At 41.8% G+C, this 20646-nt stretch overlaps 3 protein-coding genes across 4 annotated transcripts in view; 1 reads left to right on the forward strand and 2 right to left on the reverse strand.

The window, feature by feature from the left end:
• The window catches only part of LOC134634974 (gastrula zinc finger protein XlCGF26.1-like), a 29774-nt gene extending 22924 nt beyond the window's left edge, over positions 1-6850 (reverse strand). The window contains exon 1 of the mRNA XM_063484486.1: positions 6748-6850. The gene's annotated coding sequence lies outside the window, so the exon portion shown is untranslated. The remainder of the gene's footprint in view (positions 1-6747) is intronic.
• Positions 6851-8910: 2060 nt separating this feature from the next.
• Positions 8911-19867, reverse strand: LOC134634954 (gastrula zinc finger protein XlCGF26.1-like). Its single transcript, XM_063484452.1, has 3 exons — positions 19481-19867; positions 19005-19190; positions 8911-13760 (listed from the first exon to the last, which is right to left on the reverse strand). Exon 3 carries the CDS (start codon positions 13723-13725, stop codon positions 11935-11937), a length of 1791 nt encoding a protein of 596 aa, XP_063340522.1. The 5' UTR covers positions 13726-13760; positions 19005-19190; positions 19481-19867; the 3' UTR covers positions 8911-11934.
• Positions 19868-19943: 76 nt separating this feature from the next.
• The window catches only part of LOC134634938 (zinc finger protein 729-like), a 64792-nt gene continuing 64089 nt past the window's right edge, over positions 19944-20646 (forward strand). Inside the window, exon 1 of one of the 2 annotated variants that reach the window (XM_063484409.1) lies at positions 19944-20025. The gene's annotated coding sequence lies outside the window, so the exon portion shown is untranslated. The remainder of the gene's footprint in view (positions 20026-20646) is intronic. The other variant, XM_063484411.1, reaches the window with a different exon arrangement.

Raw genomic sequence — 20646 nt, forward strand, 5'->3', positions numbered from 1 at the left:
TTCAGCTGATCTGAGGCTTTCTGGGAGTTTGTTCCAGAGATATGGAGCATAAAAGCTGAATGCAGCTTCTCCGTGTCTGGTTCTGACTCTGGGAACTGATAAAAAACCGGATCCAGATGACCTGAGGGATCTGGAAGGTTCATACTGGGTCAGGAGGTCACTGATGTATTTTGGTCCTAAACCATTCAGAGCTTTATAAACCAGCATCAGAACTTTAAAGTCTATCCTCTGACGGACAGGCAGCCAGTGTAAAGACCTCAGAGCTGGACTGATGTGGTCCACTTTTTTGGTCTTAGTGAGGACTCGAGCAGCAGAGTTCTGAATGAGCTGTAGTTGTCTGACTGATTTTTTAGGTAGACCTGTAAAGATGCTGTTACAGTAATCAAGCCTACTAAAGATGAATGCATGGACTAGTTTTTCCAGGTCCTGTTGAGACATCAGATCTTTTATCCTCGAAATATTCTTGAGGTGATAGTAAGCTGATTTTGTTATTGTCTTAATGTGTTTTTCTAAGTTTAGGTCTGCATCCATCACTACACCCAAATTTCGCGCCTGGTTTGTGGGTTTTAGGTGTATAGATTGAAGTTCTCTGGTGACCTGTAATCGTTTTTCTTTGGCACCAAAGACTATTACTTCAGTTTTGTTTTTGTTTAGCTGAAGAAAATTGTGGCACAACCAGTCATTAATTTCCTCAGTGCATTTACCAAGAGCCTGTACAGGGCCTCGGTCTCCTGGTGACAATGTGATATATATTTGTGTGTCATCTGCATAGCTATGATAGTTTATTTTGTTGTTCTTTATAATCTGTGCCAGTGGGAGCATGTATATGTTAAACAGAAGGGGTCCCAAGATGGAACCTTGGGGAACTCCACATGTGATACTTGTCTGCTCAGATGTGAAGTTACCTATTGATACAAAGTATTTCCTGTTTTCTAAGTATGTTTTGAACCAGTTTAGTACAGTTCCTGAAAGACCTGCCCAGTTCTCCAGTCGTTTGAGTAATATGTTGTGGTCAACTGTATCAAATGCTGCACTGAGATCCAGTAGAACTAAGCCTGAGATTTTTCCACTGTCTGTATTCAGACATATGTCATTAAACACTTTGGTCAGAGCGGATTCAGTGCTGTGGTTCTGTCTAAAACCTGACTGGAAGGCATCATAGCAGTTATTCTGTGTTAAGAAGTAATTGAGCTGTTGAGAAACTGCTTTTTCAATTATCTTACTTAAAAATGGGAGGTTTGAGATCGGCCTGTAGTTGTTCATTTGTGTCTTGTCAAGATTGTCCTTTTTCAGTATAGGTTTTATTACAGCAGTTTTTAGTGGTTCTGGAAACACACCTGATATTAAAGAAAGGTTTACGATCTGTAACAGGTCTGACTCCAAAGTCTTTGAGACCTTTTTGAAAAAACTTGTTGGCAGGACATCTAAACAGCAAGAGGAGGAGTTCAGTTGAACAATTCATGCGAACAATTGAACAGAGGTTGCAAAGAAGCAGTCGCATCAGACATGTCCTTCAACGCACATATTAAACAAATATGTAAGACTGCTTTCTTCCATTTGTGCAACATCTCTAAAGTTAGAAATATCCTGTCTCAGAGTGATGCTGAAAAACTAGTTCATGCATTTATTACTTCCAGGCTGGACTACTGTAATTCACTATTATCAGGATGTCCTAAAAACTCACTGAAAAGTCTTCAGTTAATCCAAAATGCTGCAGCAGGAGTCCTGACAGGGACTAGAAAGAGAGAGCATATTTCTCCTGTATTGGCTTCCCTTCATTGGCCTCCTGTTAAATCCAGAATTGAATTCAAAATCCTGCTCCTCACATACAAGGTCTTAAATAATCAGGCCCCATCTTATCTTAATGACCTTGTGGTACCATATCACCCTATTAGAGCACTTCGCTCTCGCTCTGCAGGCCTACTTGTTGTTCCTAGAGTATTTAAAAGTAGAATGGGAGGCAGAGCCTTCAGTTTTTAGGCCCCTCTTCTATGGAACCAGCTTCCAGTTTGGATTCGGGAGACAGACACTATCTCTACTTTCAAGATTAGACTTAAAACTTTCCATTTTGCTAAAGCATATAGTTAGGGCTGGATCAGGTGACCCTGAATCCTCCCTTAGTTATGCTGCAATAGACGTAGGCTGCTGGGGATTCCCATGATGAATTGAGTTTTTCCTTTCCAGTCATGTTTCTCACTCACTATGTGTTAATAGACCTCTCTGCACTGACTCATATCTGTTATTAATCTCTGTCTCTCTTCCACAGCATGTCTTTATCCTGTTTTCCTTCTCTCACCCCAACCGGTCGCAGCAGATGGCCCCCCCCCCTCCCTGAGCCTGGTTCTGCAGGAGGTTTCTTCCTGTTAAAAGGGAGTTTTTCCTTCCCACTGTCGCCAAAGTGCTTGCAACACTAAAGCTGTTTCTGTGCTGTGATGAACTCTGAAACCTGACTGAAACTCTTCAAATAAGCCATTCCTCTGCAGATGATCTGTTAGCTGTTTGACAACTACTCTTTCAAGGATTTTTGATATGAAAGGAAGATTGGAGATTGGCCTATAATTAACTAAGACAGCTGGGTCTAGAGATGCTTTTTAAGTAAAGGTTTAACTACAGCCAGCTTGAAGGCCGATTATTAGAGATAGGTTGATCATATTTAAGATTGAAGAATTAATTAATGACAGGACTTCTTTGAGCAGTGTTGTAGGAATGGGGTCTAAAAGACACGTTGATGGTTTGGAGGAATTAATTATTGAAGTTAACTCAGAAAGATCAATTGGAGAAAAAGAGTCTAACTTAACATCAATGGTACTAAAAGTAGCTGTAGATAATATTACATTTGTGGGATGATTATTGGTAATTTTTTCTCTAATGATAAGAATTTGTGAAGAAGTTCATGAAGTCATTACTAGTTAACGTTAAAGGGATTGTTGGCTCAAAAGAGCTCTGACTGTTTGTCAGCCTGGCTACAGTGCTGAAGAGAAACCTGGGGTTGTTCTTATTTTCTTCAATCAGTGACGAATAGCAAGATGTTCTGGCTTTGCAGAGGGCTTTCTTATAAAGCAGCAAACTATTTCTCCAGGCTAAATGATGATCCTCTAAATTTGTGACACGCCATTTCCTGTCCAGCTTACGAGTTATCTGCTTTAGGCTACGTGTACTGCTCTCCTTGCGTGTGTGCATGCGTGCGTAGGTACACAATTCAGCAGCCAGCCAAACTCCATTCAAAAGAATATGGGAGTCAGGATATAGCGTCCAAGCTCCAGGTGCTTTATTTTACGTTGCACCGCCATACACCATTGAATCAGAGTGAAACTAAAACAAAACAAGAATACAACAGTAAGGTGATTAACACACTGATATTACAAATTCCCTTATGTACTCTACAGCAAGTCAAGGCTAGCAACAAAAGACAAAGAAATATCCATGTAATAGGTCCTCCTATGTATACATGACATGAGATTAGCTTAGCAATATAATTATACACAAAGTTAGGCTTTAGAACACAAAACTACCAAAATGTTACTAAAATATGACTCTATACTCTTAAGTCAACAAGTACTTACAGACGATGCTTTCGAAGGCATAAACAAGAAAGAGGATTGCAGCGGATAACTACAGGAACACTTCAGCACATGTGAACCTGCTTACCCCAACTAACATGGCTGACTTCCTGTTCTGGGTCAAAGTGCATGTCACATTAACAACAATTTACAAGGCCCAGTAGGGGGCACTGAATTCAAGGCAGAACACTACGTGCTGGAGAATTATACCATGGAGTCAGGTACTTCGGATTTGAGGCCTTAGTTTTCACAGGAGCTACAGTATCCAGAGTCGTACGTAGTGAGGAGGTAAAATTATTAACAAGATAATCAACCTCTGTTGGAGTAGCGTTCAGATAGCTGCTCTGCTCTATGAGCATTGAAGATGATAACAGTGGGTGGATTATATTCTTAAACTTAGTTACAGCGCTTTCAGAAAGACATCTACTTTGATAAAGTCTACTCTCCACTGCTGTGTAATCAATTATTGTAAATGTAAATGTTATCAGGAAATGATCAGACAGCAGAGGGTTTTCAGGAAACACTGTTAAATGTTCAGTTTCTATGCCATATGTTAAAACAAGATCTAGAGTGTGATTAAAGTGGTGGGTGGGTTCTTTTACATTTTGAGAGAAGCCAATTGAGTCTAATAACAGATTAAATGATATGATATAACTGCTCCCAGCTATACAAAATGCAGCAGCCAGACTACTAACTCGCTCTAGCAAGCGAGCTCACATCACTCACATCACTCCTATTTTATGTTCTTTACATTGGCTCCCAATATATTTTAGAATTCATTTTAAAATTATTGTTTTAGAGTCTACAGCATTCTACCCCCCAAGGATACGTAGTCTAATGCCTTTATTTTTAGGGGCTGTGTCAACTTAATACTACACTATACGGTTATATGGCATTTTAGTTAATATAAAGCATAGAATTGAGGCACTTCGAATAATTTCACCTCAACACCTCCTCCCTGGAGATAAGGAGAAGGAGTCTCACTATCTGCCTAATGTCTCATGGTGCCTGGGAGTGTCAGTCTAACTCACTCACTCACTCCTGATAGATATATATATAAATATATCTCTATATGTATATAGATGAGAGCTCTGCCCACCCGGGGTAAGTCTTCTGACTTATCCCACTTTATTGAACGGTAGTCGCTAAAAGAGTAGTTACTGTTGCTGCCCTTTTTTATTTATTTTTTGTTTAGTGCGCCAGAGTGGAGAACACGGACAGGAAGGCGAGTGCGCCGCCGGGTTTCCCCCTTCTGCACCGCTTGCCTGGATTTTAAAATCTTAGTGACTTTTATACTGCGGCGGACGCCACCGGATTTTTAATGTTGTGTTTTATTGATTTCCATTGTGTTGTTCCCTGGCCAGGGTTGTTTTAATTCATTTTACATTTTTAATTGTTTAAATATAATAAAATATATTTTAGTCATACAGTTTTTAATTCGTGTGCATTCCCTTGGCTGCTCCACTGCTCTGTCCATTTTGAGGAAGGTTTCCCTCCTTTAATAACACTGTGCAAAAATCACCTTCGCTCCGTTACAAATACATATAATATTGGCCATATTATAGTTACATTACCACAGTTAGAGGATTTTAGTCTCATGAACAACATTAGCTAATTGTTATTTACTAACTAATCTTAAAATGACAGTTCAGTACAGAAATGAAGCCCAACAATCATGTTTTACAGTCCCGTGGTCTCAGCCTCAGATACTCAACTAATCAAAGTGATGTCATGACAAAAATGAATGAACAACAAAACATTTTTTCTCCTTCATTTCTGCTGTATGTAACATTTCTCGCGGTTAGTATCATGGTTGCTAGGCAACCTGAGCAGCACGACAAAGGCTAGACCGTCCCATTTCACAAGCCTCTCACTTCCACTAGTGGTGTGTGATACTGCATATTTTGGTATCGATCCGATACCAAGTAAATACGGGCCAGTATCGCCGATACCAATACCGATACTTTTCAATAAATCAGGTGGATGCCTCATTGAATTGCTAAATCGCAATTAATTTTCATGACCTTAAGTGTTTTTTGTGATTTTTCCTTTTGTATTATTAATTACTTAAAACCCAGGACATAATTAGGAGAAATAATTTATTTATAATTAAATAAAAAATGCTTTATTATTGTGGCGGGCAGTGGTCTGCGATGCTGCTGCAGATGAGGTGGACTCACCTTCACTGCATCTACAATCATGCCTCACCGGCTTAAAACCTGTGCGCTGCTTGTGCTGTTGTTGTTTTTGGTGTTGATGTGTACAGCTGGCAGCAGGAGGGCTGCAGCCATTGAATGTAGGCTACTGTTACAGCAACCGGGTGATCACTGTAAGGGTGGACAGCGCGTGGCTCGGGGTGAGCCGGAGGCTGGCGCGCCAGTGGGACCAGCCAAGCTGGAGATGGAGGTCGAGGTGCGCGAGGTGTGCGGGGGTCCTGCCTGAGGGCGGCATGCTGTCCGCTTCGGCACGCAGGCTGCATGGTCCTGCATTCTGGCCGTCTGCCCAGCTGCCTCTGAGCCCCGGCTCACTTCCACTCCTGCTCCGCCGCCTCTGCTTGCCATATCGGTGGCCATCAGGCCTCCGCTGGAGGCACGGGCGACCGCCAGGCCGGGGCGCCGATGGTCTGGGCCGATTCCCTCACCTGCTCGCGGGGTGGGGTGAAGTGGGCGATGGGGGTATGTGGCAGGGCATGTTCTGCGATGCCGCTGCAGGTTTGGTGGTGGTGATGTGTACGTTGAATATACTGTTACAGCAACCGTGTGATTATTGTAAGAATAAATGATGCGGCGAAGCATGAAAATGCCATCGGGTCTGCCGTGGTGGCGATCTTTTTTTTTCTTCTTTTTTTTTAATCTTAAGTGCACGCAAACCAGTAAACAAATTAAAACAAATAGTGTTGATAAACTATAATACGAAAATTACAATTAAAATTCTCAACAACAAAAAAAAACACCGAAACATAAGAGAGGCACAGCATAGCAAACAAGCAGAACTCAAAGTAAAGAATCGATCTAACCAGGCTAGTATCGATCCGATCCCGATCCCGACTATCGATATTTGGATCGATCCGCCCACCACTAACTTCCACACTTCTCGTACTTATAGTACGCACGGTACGTAGTACGCGTAGTGCGCGTACTCCAAGCGTGCAGACCCTGAATTGGGACACAGCCATAGTGTGTGTTACCTCGTCCTCGTTTCTGGTTTGTCTGTGTTGTTTCCCCTCGGTCTCCCTGTGTCTCTCCATCCGTCTCTCTGTGTGTATTTCCCTGGACCTCGCTGCATCTTCGTTTCTGGTTTGTTTTGTTAGTTTTGCCCAGTTTAAGTTGTCCAGTTTCATGTCCACCTGCACTGTTTATTTTCTGTTGTCATTAAACTCATGTGCACCCGAGCTGCCGCTTCCTGGTCCTAAATAATTCCCACACGGCTTGCCCCGGCAGACCGTGACAGTACGAACCAGCCAACATGGACCCTGCGGCATTCAATCCGTCCGAGGAGCTCCAAGACAACATCAGTTATAATGTGGAGATCCTCCTTGGGCTCTGGCTGGAGAACCCTCCGGAGGAGCTTCGCCGCGCCGTTGAAAGCCAGTTACAACGGCTCTTTTCCGGCCTGCCATGGCTATTGAAATCGCTTCCCCCGACCATGCAGGCCTTTCTCCAGCACACACCACACCTTCTTCCAGCCACTACTGCCTCGCTGCCCAACCCGCCGGAGGTGGTTTTGCCTGGCCCGTCGGAGCCGTCTGCGGGGAGGAAACGGCGATCGCGCCACCGGCGCGCAACCCCACAGCCGAACATTCGGACTTCTAAATCGCCGGCTGTGGTAAGTGAGGACTTTTTTCCTTTTCCGGACTGTGTGACTGTTCATTCAGGGGCTGTGTTCTGTGCGGCAGATAATAATGTGAACAGCTTATCGCCTGCTCAGCAGCTCTCAGCTCAGTTAGCTGCCCAGCAGCCACTCTCAGCTCAGGCTCCTGTGTCACTCTCAGCTCAGGCTCCTGTGTCACCGCTAACCGTATGTAGCCCAGATGAAAAAACCAACACATTTACACCAATGATAAAGAAAGAGAGTATTTATTCTCTTTATTTTAACTGTCCACATCAACAAAGCGTCATTTTTCCTATGACCATTGAATGCACCTCTCAGTTCACCCCACATGAGGGCACCTAGCTCAGTGACCAATCAGAGCCTACGCAGGCCGCATTGACCCTGTCAGCCAGGAAGTGAGGTGAAGGTGCATGGTGCTCCCGGGTTTTTCTCTTCTCAGCAAGAGGAGTGGAGGCATCTGCTACTCAAACTGTGAAATCCACGGACTAAAGAGAGGAAAAACCCAGAATTGAGAGTTCCCACCCTCGGCGTACACACCTGTGTCGCAGAGACACACACACAGACAGTCTCATCGCTGGATGATTGTGCGTGACACGTTAGTGAACCTCAGCTCATTGTATCTCTAGTTCTGTGAATTTTCCTTGTGATTCTCTGCGTTAGCGTAACCCACCTTTTCCTGTGGACAGTTTCCCCGGACCCGTGACCGACCCGATGTGTGAACCTTTTGTGAAGAGAGGAGCGAGAGTGAATGTGATTCCCTTCCTGGACTTTCCTTTATGACCCTGTTATACCCGCACTGTATATGTCTTCACCTGTTGACTTGGTAAATAAACATTCTTCTTTGCATTGAACTGTGCCAAAGAGAGTCTGAACACAATGAACCGAAAGTAAATAAATAAGAATCAGTAGTAGAATAAAATCAAATACTCAAGGCTAGGCAGGCAGGTGTATTTGTCTCTGCCATTCCAGGAAAAAGAGCAGATAACGAGAGTCGTGAGCGGATAAGGCGACTCAAAGGGAGACAACAAGTCATAATAATGATGTGTTATTGTTGGGGTATAAAATTTCTGTGAAGTCAGATGGCTGTTTTCATAGAGGTCCACTGCTGGCAAAGGTAACTCAGGTGTGGCACCACATCTGAGTTACCTGAGAGCGACAGGTGTATTGTCTGTACTGCTCCAGTTGTGAGCACTATGTGAAACAACTTCAGAAGTACATGTGTGAAGGCGTATAAGAACTGCTGGCGCTGTGGCCATGCCTACTAGGCTGCAAAGTGTCAACTTAAGACTACTTGCGAGCAATGTATAAGGACCCACCTGGATGCCCTCAATGCTGTAAATATAAAGCATGTTCCAGACGACGGGCCTGCTCCCAGAGAAAATTATTCAATCTAGATCAATAATATTTAATCATGGAAAGTACAATTTTAATTATAAGGTGGACCCTATAACATATCCTTGCATTCTTACTTTTATACACAGCGACTTTACCATTTCTGCCTTCTTTTTTTTGACACCTTTATTTATGATTTTCCAATATAACAAAAGTAGAGAAAAATATAACTCGAATTGCGATTACAAACACTGCCATTGTGAAACCGGTTGCGCCACGCAGTGGCAAACCAGTTGGATGCAGGAAAAAGTATAATCTATGGGCACAAACAAAAAAAATACTACCATGTGAACAAAGCAAAAAACAAACAAACAAACAAACAAACAAACCCAAAAAACAAAGCCCACCAAAAAAAACAAACAAAAAAACAAACGAAAATAAAATAAAACAAATACATAAATAAAAGGGGAGGCTGCATTGTGCGCAGTTCTTTTTGGCTTGCAGGAATAGAAAAAAAACCCCAAACACAGATAAAAGCAGTAAAACATCATACTTCAGTAAATGACAACTTCTCCACATATTCAACAAAGGATGACCAGGTTTTGTAGTATTTACTTTGAGACCCTCTCAAACTGTATCTCAAATGCTCTATCTGCAAGCACCTCATCACCTCTCTCACCCACTGAATAAACACTGGCGGACCTGAATCCTTCCATTTAAGAAGAATTAGCCAGCGTGCCAGTAGAGATGAGAAAGCCACTGCATTCATTTGATAAGAAGTTATACCGTGATGGTTTGGGAGTACACCAAAGACTGCTGTCATCGGATTGGGATCAATTGTTTTCCCACACACATATGAAAGAGCTTTAAAAACTAATTCCCAGAACCGGTTCAAATCAGAGCAGGTCCAGAACATATGGCTAATATCGGCGGGTGATTGCTTGCACCTCAGACATCTATCATCAGAGGTATTGTATATTTTAGCTAGTTTAGCTTTGGTTAGGTACGCCCCGTGAAGAATTTTAAACTGTATTATACAATGCCGTATACAGATTGAGGATTCATGTATCTTGCTAACACTAAGATCCCATAGGTCGTCTGGGATCTGGAGGTTTAAGTCCAGCTCCCAGGCATTTCTGGCTTTGGACACAGAGTCTGCCTTTATATGCTGCAATGTGCTATATATTTGAGAGATGTGGCCTCTAGCAATAGATCGAAATTGCAGACAATCCTCAAGTGGACAGTCAGTAGGTAGACTTGGATAAGAAGTGAAGTGTTTGACTGACCATTTCTGCCTTCTAAAGGCTGGTAAATCTGTGTGTGAGTGTGTGTGTGTGTGTGTGTGTGGTCAAAGCGTGACCCCGTAAATGACTTCCCTAAACCTGCTGGCCTGAAAGTCCAGCAGTTCATCTAAACAAAAGGCACTTAGACTAAAACAGATATAGATACGTTTATCGTACCATAAAACAATAAAAGAAGGTACGACCTCTCCCATGCTCCCAAAATGTGAGTGTGAAAGCCAGAACACTGTGGAATGCACACAACGTTCTGCAGACTACTAAAGATCACACATCCTATCACTACACAATCGATTATACACCTCTAAGCATATATGGTTAAATATTTCTTAATAAAAATGACAATAACAAAATAGAAACCCAACAGTAGATTTGTTTCTTCATGGAGCAAAACACACTCACATCCTGTAAGAAAACACAGACCACTGAGAACTTTACACATGGATAAGAAAATATTTCAATTTTCCACATACTGCCTGTTCAAAAATGACACAAATTTATCAATTTACCTTTTTTTACTGTAACATTGAAAATTGCAGGAGGGGTTGTGTCTTTGTGGAGCAAAACAGACTCATAATCAGAGATGGGCAGTAACGCATTACTGTAATCTGATTACTTTTTTCAAGTAACAAGTAAAGTAAGGGATTACTATTGCACTATTTTTGTGAGTGTCTCATGACAATCATGTATGCGAGTGCGACGTTCATGGCAACAGCTGTGTGCAGATCAACAATGGATAATATATCAAGTGCGGGAGAGAGTATGACTGTGAAGCATCTAAAGCGTGGAAGTACCGACCTTACTTTGAGTTTGATTCCATAAAAAGTGACAAAACCATTAGCCTCCGCTGTTCACTGTGTGGAAAGAAAACTTCTTTTTACAGCGAAAAAACCCCTTATCGTCCAAGCAAGCACCGAGTGCGCTACCACGGAATGTGAAATTCACAGAGAAACTCAGGATTCCTCCACTGACATGATGGCTGCGACACACCTGCACCAGGGAAAACCTCCGCCTGCCCCACTTCTGCTATACAGGTGAAAATAGAGCAACAGGACCGCTAGTCTTTGATTTTATTTATTTGCTACTGTTTTACTTGCATCTATTTGAAAGACTGAGTGTAAACACAAAAATATTTTATTTTATAAGCTAGAATGTGCAAAAAATAGGTTTAAATGTTAAACAAATTTCTTCCAGTTAGAGAATGTTGCATATAATTTAAGCAATCAGTAATTATAGTAGTATAATAATAGTTACTGATTACTTTTTTCAAGTAACTTGACCAACACTGCACACAATATTGTAAGACAATAGAGCCCATTTAAAACACATTTCATGTGAGTTACAATAGAAGTGGCACAGCACTGACACTGATAATTACCTCACGATGAACAGCCAAATAAACAGTAACAGGTCTGACAGTTTGACCCAGAAGGTGAACTCTTCTGACATTTTGCTTTTCTTGTGATCAGACGATGGAGTAATGTTTGCTCTGTATGCTGTTTGTGGACACAGCCTGTGAAGTGTAACTTGCTAAACTTGTATTGGGATAACTAACTCCATAAGCTAAGATTTTGTGATCGCGGCTCGATCGCTTCACAACATTCATGATCTTCTTTTAAACTCTTTTTCTTTCCATCCTGTCTTGCAGCTCTATTGTCATCATCCTTTCCTGAGTATTGCCCTCGCTTTGAAAAAGAAAGAAGGGGCTCAGAATTGATGTAATCCTCCCCCCACCTTCAACCCAAGTATGTGTGGTAGTCACTGCTACCACACACACATGTCCTGAACCACGCTCACATACTTCTCTGTCACTTCTGACTTCATCATGCAGTACCACAGTGCCTCTTTTTGCACCTTTTCATGGTTTCACTAGATCTACAAAGACATAGTGAAGCTCTGACTTTCTCAGGAAATTAAAGCTGAATTCTGTGAAGCCTGATCTCAAGCTTTTTAAGTTTGACACAGCATCCAGAAGAACTTTTGTTCAGATCCCCTGTTTCTCCCACTGTGTTCAAATGAACCCTGTCAGGGTAATGTCCCATTGGTCTGCCCCTTTTCTCACAGGAGGACACTTTGTGGGTCTTTTGATGCGTCAATAGATTTTTGTTGTGGATGAAAGACTTTCCACACTGACCACATACAAATGATTTAACTCCAGAGTGGGTGCGCTGATGTGAGTTTAAGCTAGTCATCTGAGTAAAAGCCTTTCCACAGTGACCACATACAAATTGTTTAGTACCAGAGTGGATTAGCTGATGTGATTTTAACCTTTCAATCTCAAGAAAAGCCTTTCCACAGTCACCACATACAAATGATTTAACGCCATAGTGGATGAGCTGATGTCTTTTTAAGCCCTTCTTTTGAGTAAAAGCCTTTCCACAGTCACCACATACAAATTGTTTAGTACCAGAGTGGATGAGCTGATGTGAGTTTAAGCTAGTCATACAAGTAAAAGCTTTTCCACACTGCTCACAGCTAAAAGGTTTCTTTCCACTCTGGATGAGCTGATGTGTTTTTAAGTGGCTCTTCTGATTAAAAGCGATTCCACAGTGATCACAGCTGAATGGTTTCTCTCCACTGTGGATGCGCTGATGTCTATTTAAGTTACTAAAGTAAGCAAAAGCCTTTCCACACTGATCACAGCTGAAAGGTTTCTCTCCACTGTGGATGCGCTGATGCATTTTTAATGTACCAATCTCAGTAAAAGCCTTTCCACACTGATCACAGGTGAAAGGTTTAACTTCACTGTGGATGCCCTGATGTCTCTCTAAGTGATTTCTACAATGAAAAGACTTTCCACACTGATCACAAGTGAATGGTTTCACACCGGTGTGGATCAGCTGATGTGATTTCAAGCTACCAATCCGAGTAAAAGACTTTCCACACTTATCACAGCTGAAAGCTTTAAATTCAGTGTGGACGACCTGATGTCGTTTTAAGCTGCATCTCCGAGTAAAGGTCTTTCGACACTGATCACAACTGAATGGTTTCACACCAGTGTGGATCAGCTGATGTGATTTCAAGCTACCAATCTGAGTAAAAGACTTTCCACACTGATCACAGCTGAATGGTTTCACACCGGTGTGGATCGGCTGATGTGCTTTTAAGCTGGATCTATGAGTAAAGGTCTTTCCACACTGATCACAACTGAATGGCTTCACACCGGTGTGGATCAGCTGATGTGATTTCAAGCTACCAATCCGAGTAAAAGACATCCCACACTGATCACAGCTGAATGGTTTCACACCGCTGTGGCTCAGCTGATGTTTTTTTAAGCTGCTTCTCAGCGTAAAAGACTGTACACACTGCTCACAGTTGAAAGGTTTATCTCCACGATGGATGAGCTGATGTCTTTTTAAGTTACTAACATAAGCAAAAGACTTTCCACACTGATCACAGCTGAAAGGTTTAACTTCACTGTGGACGCCCTGATGTCTCTCTAAGTGATCTCTATCCTGAAAAGACTTTCCACACTGATCACAGACAAATGATTTAACTCCAACATGGATCATATGATGTCTCCTTAAGTGACCTTTCTGAGTAAAAGACTTTCCACACTGATCACAGCTCAAGCTTCTGTCCTCCCTGTTGGCGCGCTTGCGTCTTCTGGGCTGCTTCATAGCAGGAAAAGTCTTTTCCACAGGGATCGCCGCTGGCTCATCTTTACTTGCTGGTGCTGGATGTTTTTGGTTGATATCATCCATGTGCTGAGGTTTCGACCTGCTTTCACTTCTTTCTCCTGTAATGACAAAGAACCCAAACAGTGACATCAGGTCTATACCTTCAGCTCATCCCCAAGTGCCCCCTCTTACCTCACAAAGATAAACAGTTTCACCATATGCCAAACGTCTCAGGTGCCTGGGGACGCTATGCTGTGGTAAATATTTGAAGTGAGCTCATTTTGGGGATAAAAGTAGTAAAAGTGCAACTTGTGAATAAAATATTGGCTTGTGTGACTTCAAAGTTTTTTAGTTTTTACTTTGTTCAAATTTGAAGAACATGACACTTACAATGTGCAGTTCAGGTTGTATGTGTGAGAGCTGTACAACCAAATCCACACTGACTCACATTTCCCTCTGATTAACCACGAGGGTGTCACACAGTGATCAAAGTCTGCAGACACTGTCAGCTGCAATCAACACTTTTTATTATAATGTACAGGTGAGTTATAAAGCATCTCCACTAGAAGATGGTCCCCTGTTATCTACTTTTTCACAGGCAAGCGTGGGCGAGAGTCTACAGCAGCGGTCCCCAGCCCCCGGACTGGTACTGGTCCATGAGTCGTTTTGTACCAGGCCGCGAGAGTTGAGGCTCGGGTGTGAAATCTATGGGTTTCAGGGGGTTTTTTTATCGGGTATTAGCATTATTTTGTTATCGTTGTTATTGTCAACTCGGTTTTCCAAGACCGGTCTAGAGACCACTTTTACGTGGTCTTGGTCTCATCTTGGACTCGTCTGACTTCAGGGCTCTAGAGTGCGACCAATATGGTCGCAAATGCGACCAAATTTTTCCGTGGTGTGACTAAAAATAAACATTTGGTCGCACCAGTGCGACCAACTGTTACCAACATTTGGTCGCACCTGTTTGGGTAACAAAAAAAAATCTCTGCAACTCTCCATGTTGTCAACAGCAGACACACATTATGCCCCTATCGTGGACTAAACCAATCAGAGATAGTCAGGGGCGGGACCTCTCTGATTGGCCGTGGTCCAGTGGAAAGTGCAAGTAGAAGAGGGAGGTGAGTAGCTTTAATAAGGCGATATCAATTCATTAACGGATTCCACACAAAGACGTAAACACAGAGCGACCCGACGCATCAGAATCAGCTTTGTCTTTCTCGGCTTTCTCACCCCACGGCCCGCAGACGGACACGCTGTCGGAGCTTAGCGATTCTGATGCGTCGGGTCCGCGCTGTGTTTACGTTTTTTTGCGCTGATTCTGAGCTGCAGGTTTTGTCTCTCCAACCAAAATTCGCCGAGCCAAAAAGAAGCAGCAAACTGCGCTTCACATTTGATCAATGTCGTCATGAATTCCCTCTGACTTTTGCTGTTTTGCTTCCCCACGATAAAAATTACACTTCCTACACAGCTCCCTGTGTGTACTTCAAGAACAGTTTCCCGTCTCAAATCTCTGTTTTCTGGATTATTCATTCGCTTATTACCCACCAGTCTACCGTTGTTTACAGCGCTGTCTTTTTCTTTTTTCATGTAAATGACGTCCGACAAGAAAGCCTAATTTCTGCTGTTCAATACTGAAGAAATTTAAACTTCTTAAAATTATGCAAAATTGCAGAATATTGCAGAATATTTTTAAAGTTATCTGCTATAAAACGCCAGACCAGGAAAATCTCCTTCATGTTTTTCTGTGTTTTATTCTCAGTTACTTTTACACAAAGGCATCTGCTGTGATGTTCACAATTCTGATGAAGTCTCACAAGTGTCAGTACTGATAAATGATCAGAATTATAATATTTCTGACTGTCTGAGGCTAAATTGAATCGAATCAGGACTTTGAGAACCGGAATCGAATGGATTATAGAAATCAGTGATGATACCCAGCCCTAGTGAGCAGCCTAGGCCTGACAGAAGTGGATGTAGCTGTGGGTAATAAGAAAAGATGAAAAGAACTATTGATAACGTTTTTGTTAAGTTAAGGACTGATCCGTCTGAAATTCATAGCCAGTGCTCTGACACAGTGCCATCAATCTTTGAATGCTGAAAAAGCAGCAGTGTATCCAGAAAACACACTTCATGCTGCAATAAATGCACTGCCCAAGTGTCCCCTCTCCCCACTGCCTTTCAGCAGCATGCAACAGCAAACAGGTCGTCAGAGGAGGCCAAGATGATGATTAAGTTTAACATTTTCTACAATATTGACAAAGCACTTTAAGCACAACATTGTTAGTTAATAATTTAGAAATGAATATTGTCTGTATGGACTTCCCCCCCAAAGAAGGTGCACATGTAAAACTGCGGTGTTAAGCGAAGCGGTTGAAAAATTTGAGTGCGCCTAACTTTTGTGCCGGTACACCTAACTTTTGTGCCGGTACGCCTAAATTTTTTAAGTTAGGCGTACCGGTGCGCCCATGTCAAAAAGTTAGTCTAGAGCCCTGGACTTTGGTCTCGGTCTTGGTCTCAGTCTTGCGTTCTCAAATCGACATAGAGTTCGGGAGATTTGGAGTCAACCATCATTGGAGCAGGGGGATGGCTTACTGGGCGTAAGCCCAGGTCATTTTTTCAGAAGCATGGGGTCTTTTGGAGTGTAGCGTGCTAGCTAGATGCCTAACTGACAACTGTTTAAAACAAAAACAACACACGAAGCACAGAGCACACCGTCGTAAATTCCCCCTAATATTGGTATGATCCGAGCTCAGGCACTAGGCGACTGAGCACAGCAGTTACGCATGTGAGCGAGGGGGGAGAAGCTGCTGCCTGCGAGTTTGCTGCAGACAGAGGAGAGCTTAAGTTTGACCAGGTACCGAAAACAAGATAAATTTCAATACACAGCAGTATATTGACAGTTGAAACCGGATATTTACATACACTTTAGGGAGAAAACATAAAAACCTTTTTTTTTTTTTTTTACTGTTAAACATCAATTTAGAGTAAACTTGTTTTGTTTTAGATAAATAAATGTTGGAATATCTTTTGAATTAGTTAAATGTCAGAATAAAAAGAGGGAGCTGTCTATTTTAATCACTTTCATCAAATTTAGGAGTACATATACACTAAGTTTATTGTTAATTAATAAGAAAACTCCAGACAATTCCATTCTGAGCTGAAGAAGCTTCTGATAGGTTAGTAGAGTCCATGTGAGTAAATTGGTGGCACAGCTGTGGATGCATACAAGACACCCCCAACACACAGAGCCTGTTTCTTTGACATGGGAAAAACAAGAGATATCAACCAAAACACCAAGAAAATAATTGTGGAGCTCCATAACTGTGGCTCAATTTTAATACAATTTGGTGCCATTTGCAATTAAGAAACACAGATTTCTCTCTTTACTCTTAAAGTTAACAAATATGTTTTTATATTTATCAATGTAAAAAAATAAATATTTAGTCTGATTTGACGTTGCAATTAAAAAGTGTTTGTGTTTTTATCTGAAAGTATGTAAATATCTGGTTTCAACTGTATATTTGATGATGTTGGTGTTTGGCTTGATTGTCAGCACAAAGAGGGAGAGAGAGGAGCAGAGATGGAACAAGAGCAGGTGAGACACACATGTCAGTCAAATGATTGTTTGCCAAAACTCATCAGAACATGTATCTAGTGCCTAGTGTAACTTTTTAGATACCATTTGTTACTGTTCAAATTCTATATTTATTAAGTTATGCAGGCTTGTTTGCACAACAAGGCTAAATAATTATATAAACTTTTCAGAATCTAAATAGTGTACTTTGGTAGAATTAAAAAATAAGTGTAGTGCAGGTCTATGATGATTTTTACTACTATCATCTAGTTTTGATTCTGGATCTGTTTTGGTTTGGAGTTTGAACTGTTGTAGTCCTGTTTTAATTCCAGATCAGTTCTGGGTCTGGTTGAATTGGGGTTTAGTCCCTGTGTCTTCATCCAGCCCCGACTTTGTTCTGCATTGCAGCTTAATTAAAAAACTAGTTTAAGGTGTCCTGTATATGTGATATTATTTTTTTTCCTATATGAAGTCATTCTTTTTTGAACAAAACTCAAAACAGAGCCTAATAATCTTTCAGTCATTTCTACCCTCACTTAATTTCCTTTCGCTCTCACACAGTGGCTCAGCTATGCTCCAATCCCTCCATATTGTGGCCAATCACATGCGAGGATATAGGATAATATCATTATGTGAAAAACAGAGAGGGTGAGAGACGCGACAGTCAAGTGGAGCATGCGTCTGTCCTCTCAGTAAGTGAGTGAGACAGTAGACAGCGGTGAGGAGGGCTGTGCGAAAGCAAAAACACATAAATATGCCCGACACCCGTAAACGTAGCAGCATCTGGCTGCAGTTTAAAGACTTCTTTTGTCTCGGTCTTGGTCTTGTCTTGGTCTCGGATTAGGCGGTCTTGACTACAAGTCTAGTGTGGAATAACCTGTGAAATACATTTTTGATGTTTTCCTGTATGTAGAACAATGTCACACAAAATGTACTATAGATATTACTAAAGTGATATTGTCAAAACATATGATCAACACATAAAATAAAGAAATCTCCATCACAAAAGTTAGCAGCTTACACAAGAAAAGACCTCAGAAAGAATATGAAAGAAGAGAAGTGGAAAAGGAAAACAGAGCATTTTTAATGAGGTCATGCTGAGCCTCTTGTCCCGATTGTTTTATGTTGGGCTGAGAACAAATAACCAATACTCAGATCAGGTCCAGTCAACAACAATTATGTATTAAGCACATATGTGGGAGACGTACACGATACCACCCTCAGTGTAGTCCGGTAGATCTTAAAGAGGAAGGATGAGAACGTCTTTATTTAAAGGGTTGTACACGCCCAAGATGCGTGAGCAAGTTACATGTCATGCATCAGCGACAGTTAGCTGCATCTCCTTTTTACAACACTTAGAATGCAGTTTTTAGACCCTTTCACCCCCAGCTGTTTTCTGTTGGTTGTTATGAGGCCCGTGATCGTGTACGCCACATCCTGAGTACATCCTGTTCTAACCGCCCCTGTGCAGACACGTATGCAGTTACAAGCAAAACATTTCTTTTAATGTGTTTTAGTTTAAATATTCTTTTGCTTCTTGATTGACTGACACTTACTGAAATACTGCTACATGTATATTTCCCACAGTCTCCACATAGATCACTCCACAGACATCACCTTCATATGAAGGGAAACAGAGTTTAACTCAAACGATAAAACATTGACGTACTGAGGCAGACAAACAGAGAGGCTAAACAGGAGGCAGAAATCAAACCAAAATGAGCTAAGAGAGAGAGACCCTGTAGAAAATGATAAAGTTAAGCAACCAATGTAGTTATAACTGACTTACTCTGGATCTCCTCTCAGACTCAGGAGGGGGCGAGCGGGCCGGCTTTGTAGTTGGAGTCGCACCAGCAGAGACAATGGGCTCACTGACCTCCACTCCCCAAGTCAGTCACCACGAGGACAAGTTCTTTGTTTAGAGATGATTTAATCCAAGCTCACCAACAACATCACTCAGCTGTCCTCGTCAGAACTAATAAAATAAAAGCAGTTACATTTAGAGACGTCAGTTTACTAAACATAAAAATATCGCTCTTTTAGCCTCGCTCACATATTCTGTAAAGATTAAAGGACTTAAATCATCACGTGGTTTACAAAAACACATTGTTACCAAACTCAGCAAACAACTGCGCATCCAGAAATAACTGTTTTATCTCGTTTGACATGGAAACTTCAAATTACAAAGACACACTGAACGCACCTTCCTACCAGCTGTAACCTAACAGGAGAACGTACGTTCGTCTTCACAGCTGCAATACATACCTGACAAAAAGCAACGACCATGCCATGCACCTACTGCTTCATAAATTGGATTTAACATAATACTTTGATGTGGGTTCTTCAAAAAGTGCCAATTTTTAAAACTGCGATAAGACACAGAAAAGCCCAAGGTACTAACACATTCTTCTTCTTCTTCTTCTTCTTCTTTTTAAGTTTCATTGGCGGTTTGTAAAAAGTAAAATGGTGCGTTACCGCCACCAACTGGTATGGAGTGTCGACCATCAACTATCTATCTATCTATCTATCTATCTATCTATCTATCTATCTTCTTCGCATCTTTCCTTCACTTCATGACGTTTTACATCCATATTAAGGTAAAGTGATCAGGAAAAGGAGTTAGGAGGGACTTCTTTTTGGTACTTTCCCTCAAGTCTCCCCCGTCTGCGCTACTGGCTTCGTGTCAGGTGGAATACGCCGGAAATGGGATGGGTCTACAGATAACCACGTGGGTTTCTGCTCCCTGATCTATTTCCTGTGTCTGGAAGGAATTCCAGCTTCATCCCTTCTCTCGGTTTGTGGGTTCTAAGGTAAGAACTGAGCAAACTTAAATGTCAGTTCAGTTAGTCTTGGGTAGATCCTGAATGTGCAAAGCGTGAAACACCGCAACATCCGACCCGTCTGAAATAATCAGAAACCCATCTCCACATTGACACCTACTGGCTATTTCGGCTACCATTACATGTTGATGGATGCTGCTGAGTGACGCCGTGATGCAGACGAGCCCTGCACAACCCCAGCAAACTACTTATTATACCAGACTGTCAGTAGCTGCGGTCAACACGTTTTGGAGAAATCCCGCAAAACAAGGAAAGAAAAATACTAAGACGGTTAACGACAGTAAAGCACACAGCTGTGTGCTTCAGCAAAAATATTCCATCTTTTATCGTTTGTGTTGCTCAGAATAAATCTATTTAGATGTCAGTTTATGACACGAAACACAGAGAGACAGGACTGCTGTGTTTACTGTAATAAGCACACAGGTTCACAGCTGGTTTTGCAACGTTGCATGTGTTTGGTTGACTTTTAGCTTTCTGTCAGTTCGTGTCATCGGCTTTGTTCTACACACTGCCAATAAAAGTCAGACGCTGGCGTAGATAATTCCGACAGATCGTCAATTTCACGCACATCTTTAAATCCTCCTCTGCTCA

Source organism: Pelmatolapia mariae, linkage group LG9 (genome assembly GCF_036321145.2).
Source record: "Pelmatolapia mariae isolate MD_Pm_ZW linkage group LG9, Pm_UMD_F_2, whole genome shotgun sequence".
NCBI lineage: Eukaryota > Metazoa > Chordata > Actinopteri > Cichliformes > Cichlidae > Pelmatolapia > Pelmatolapia mariae.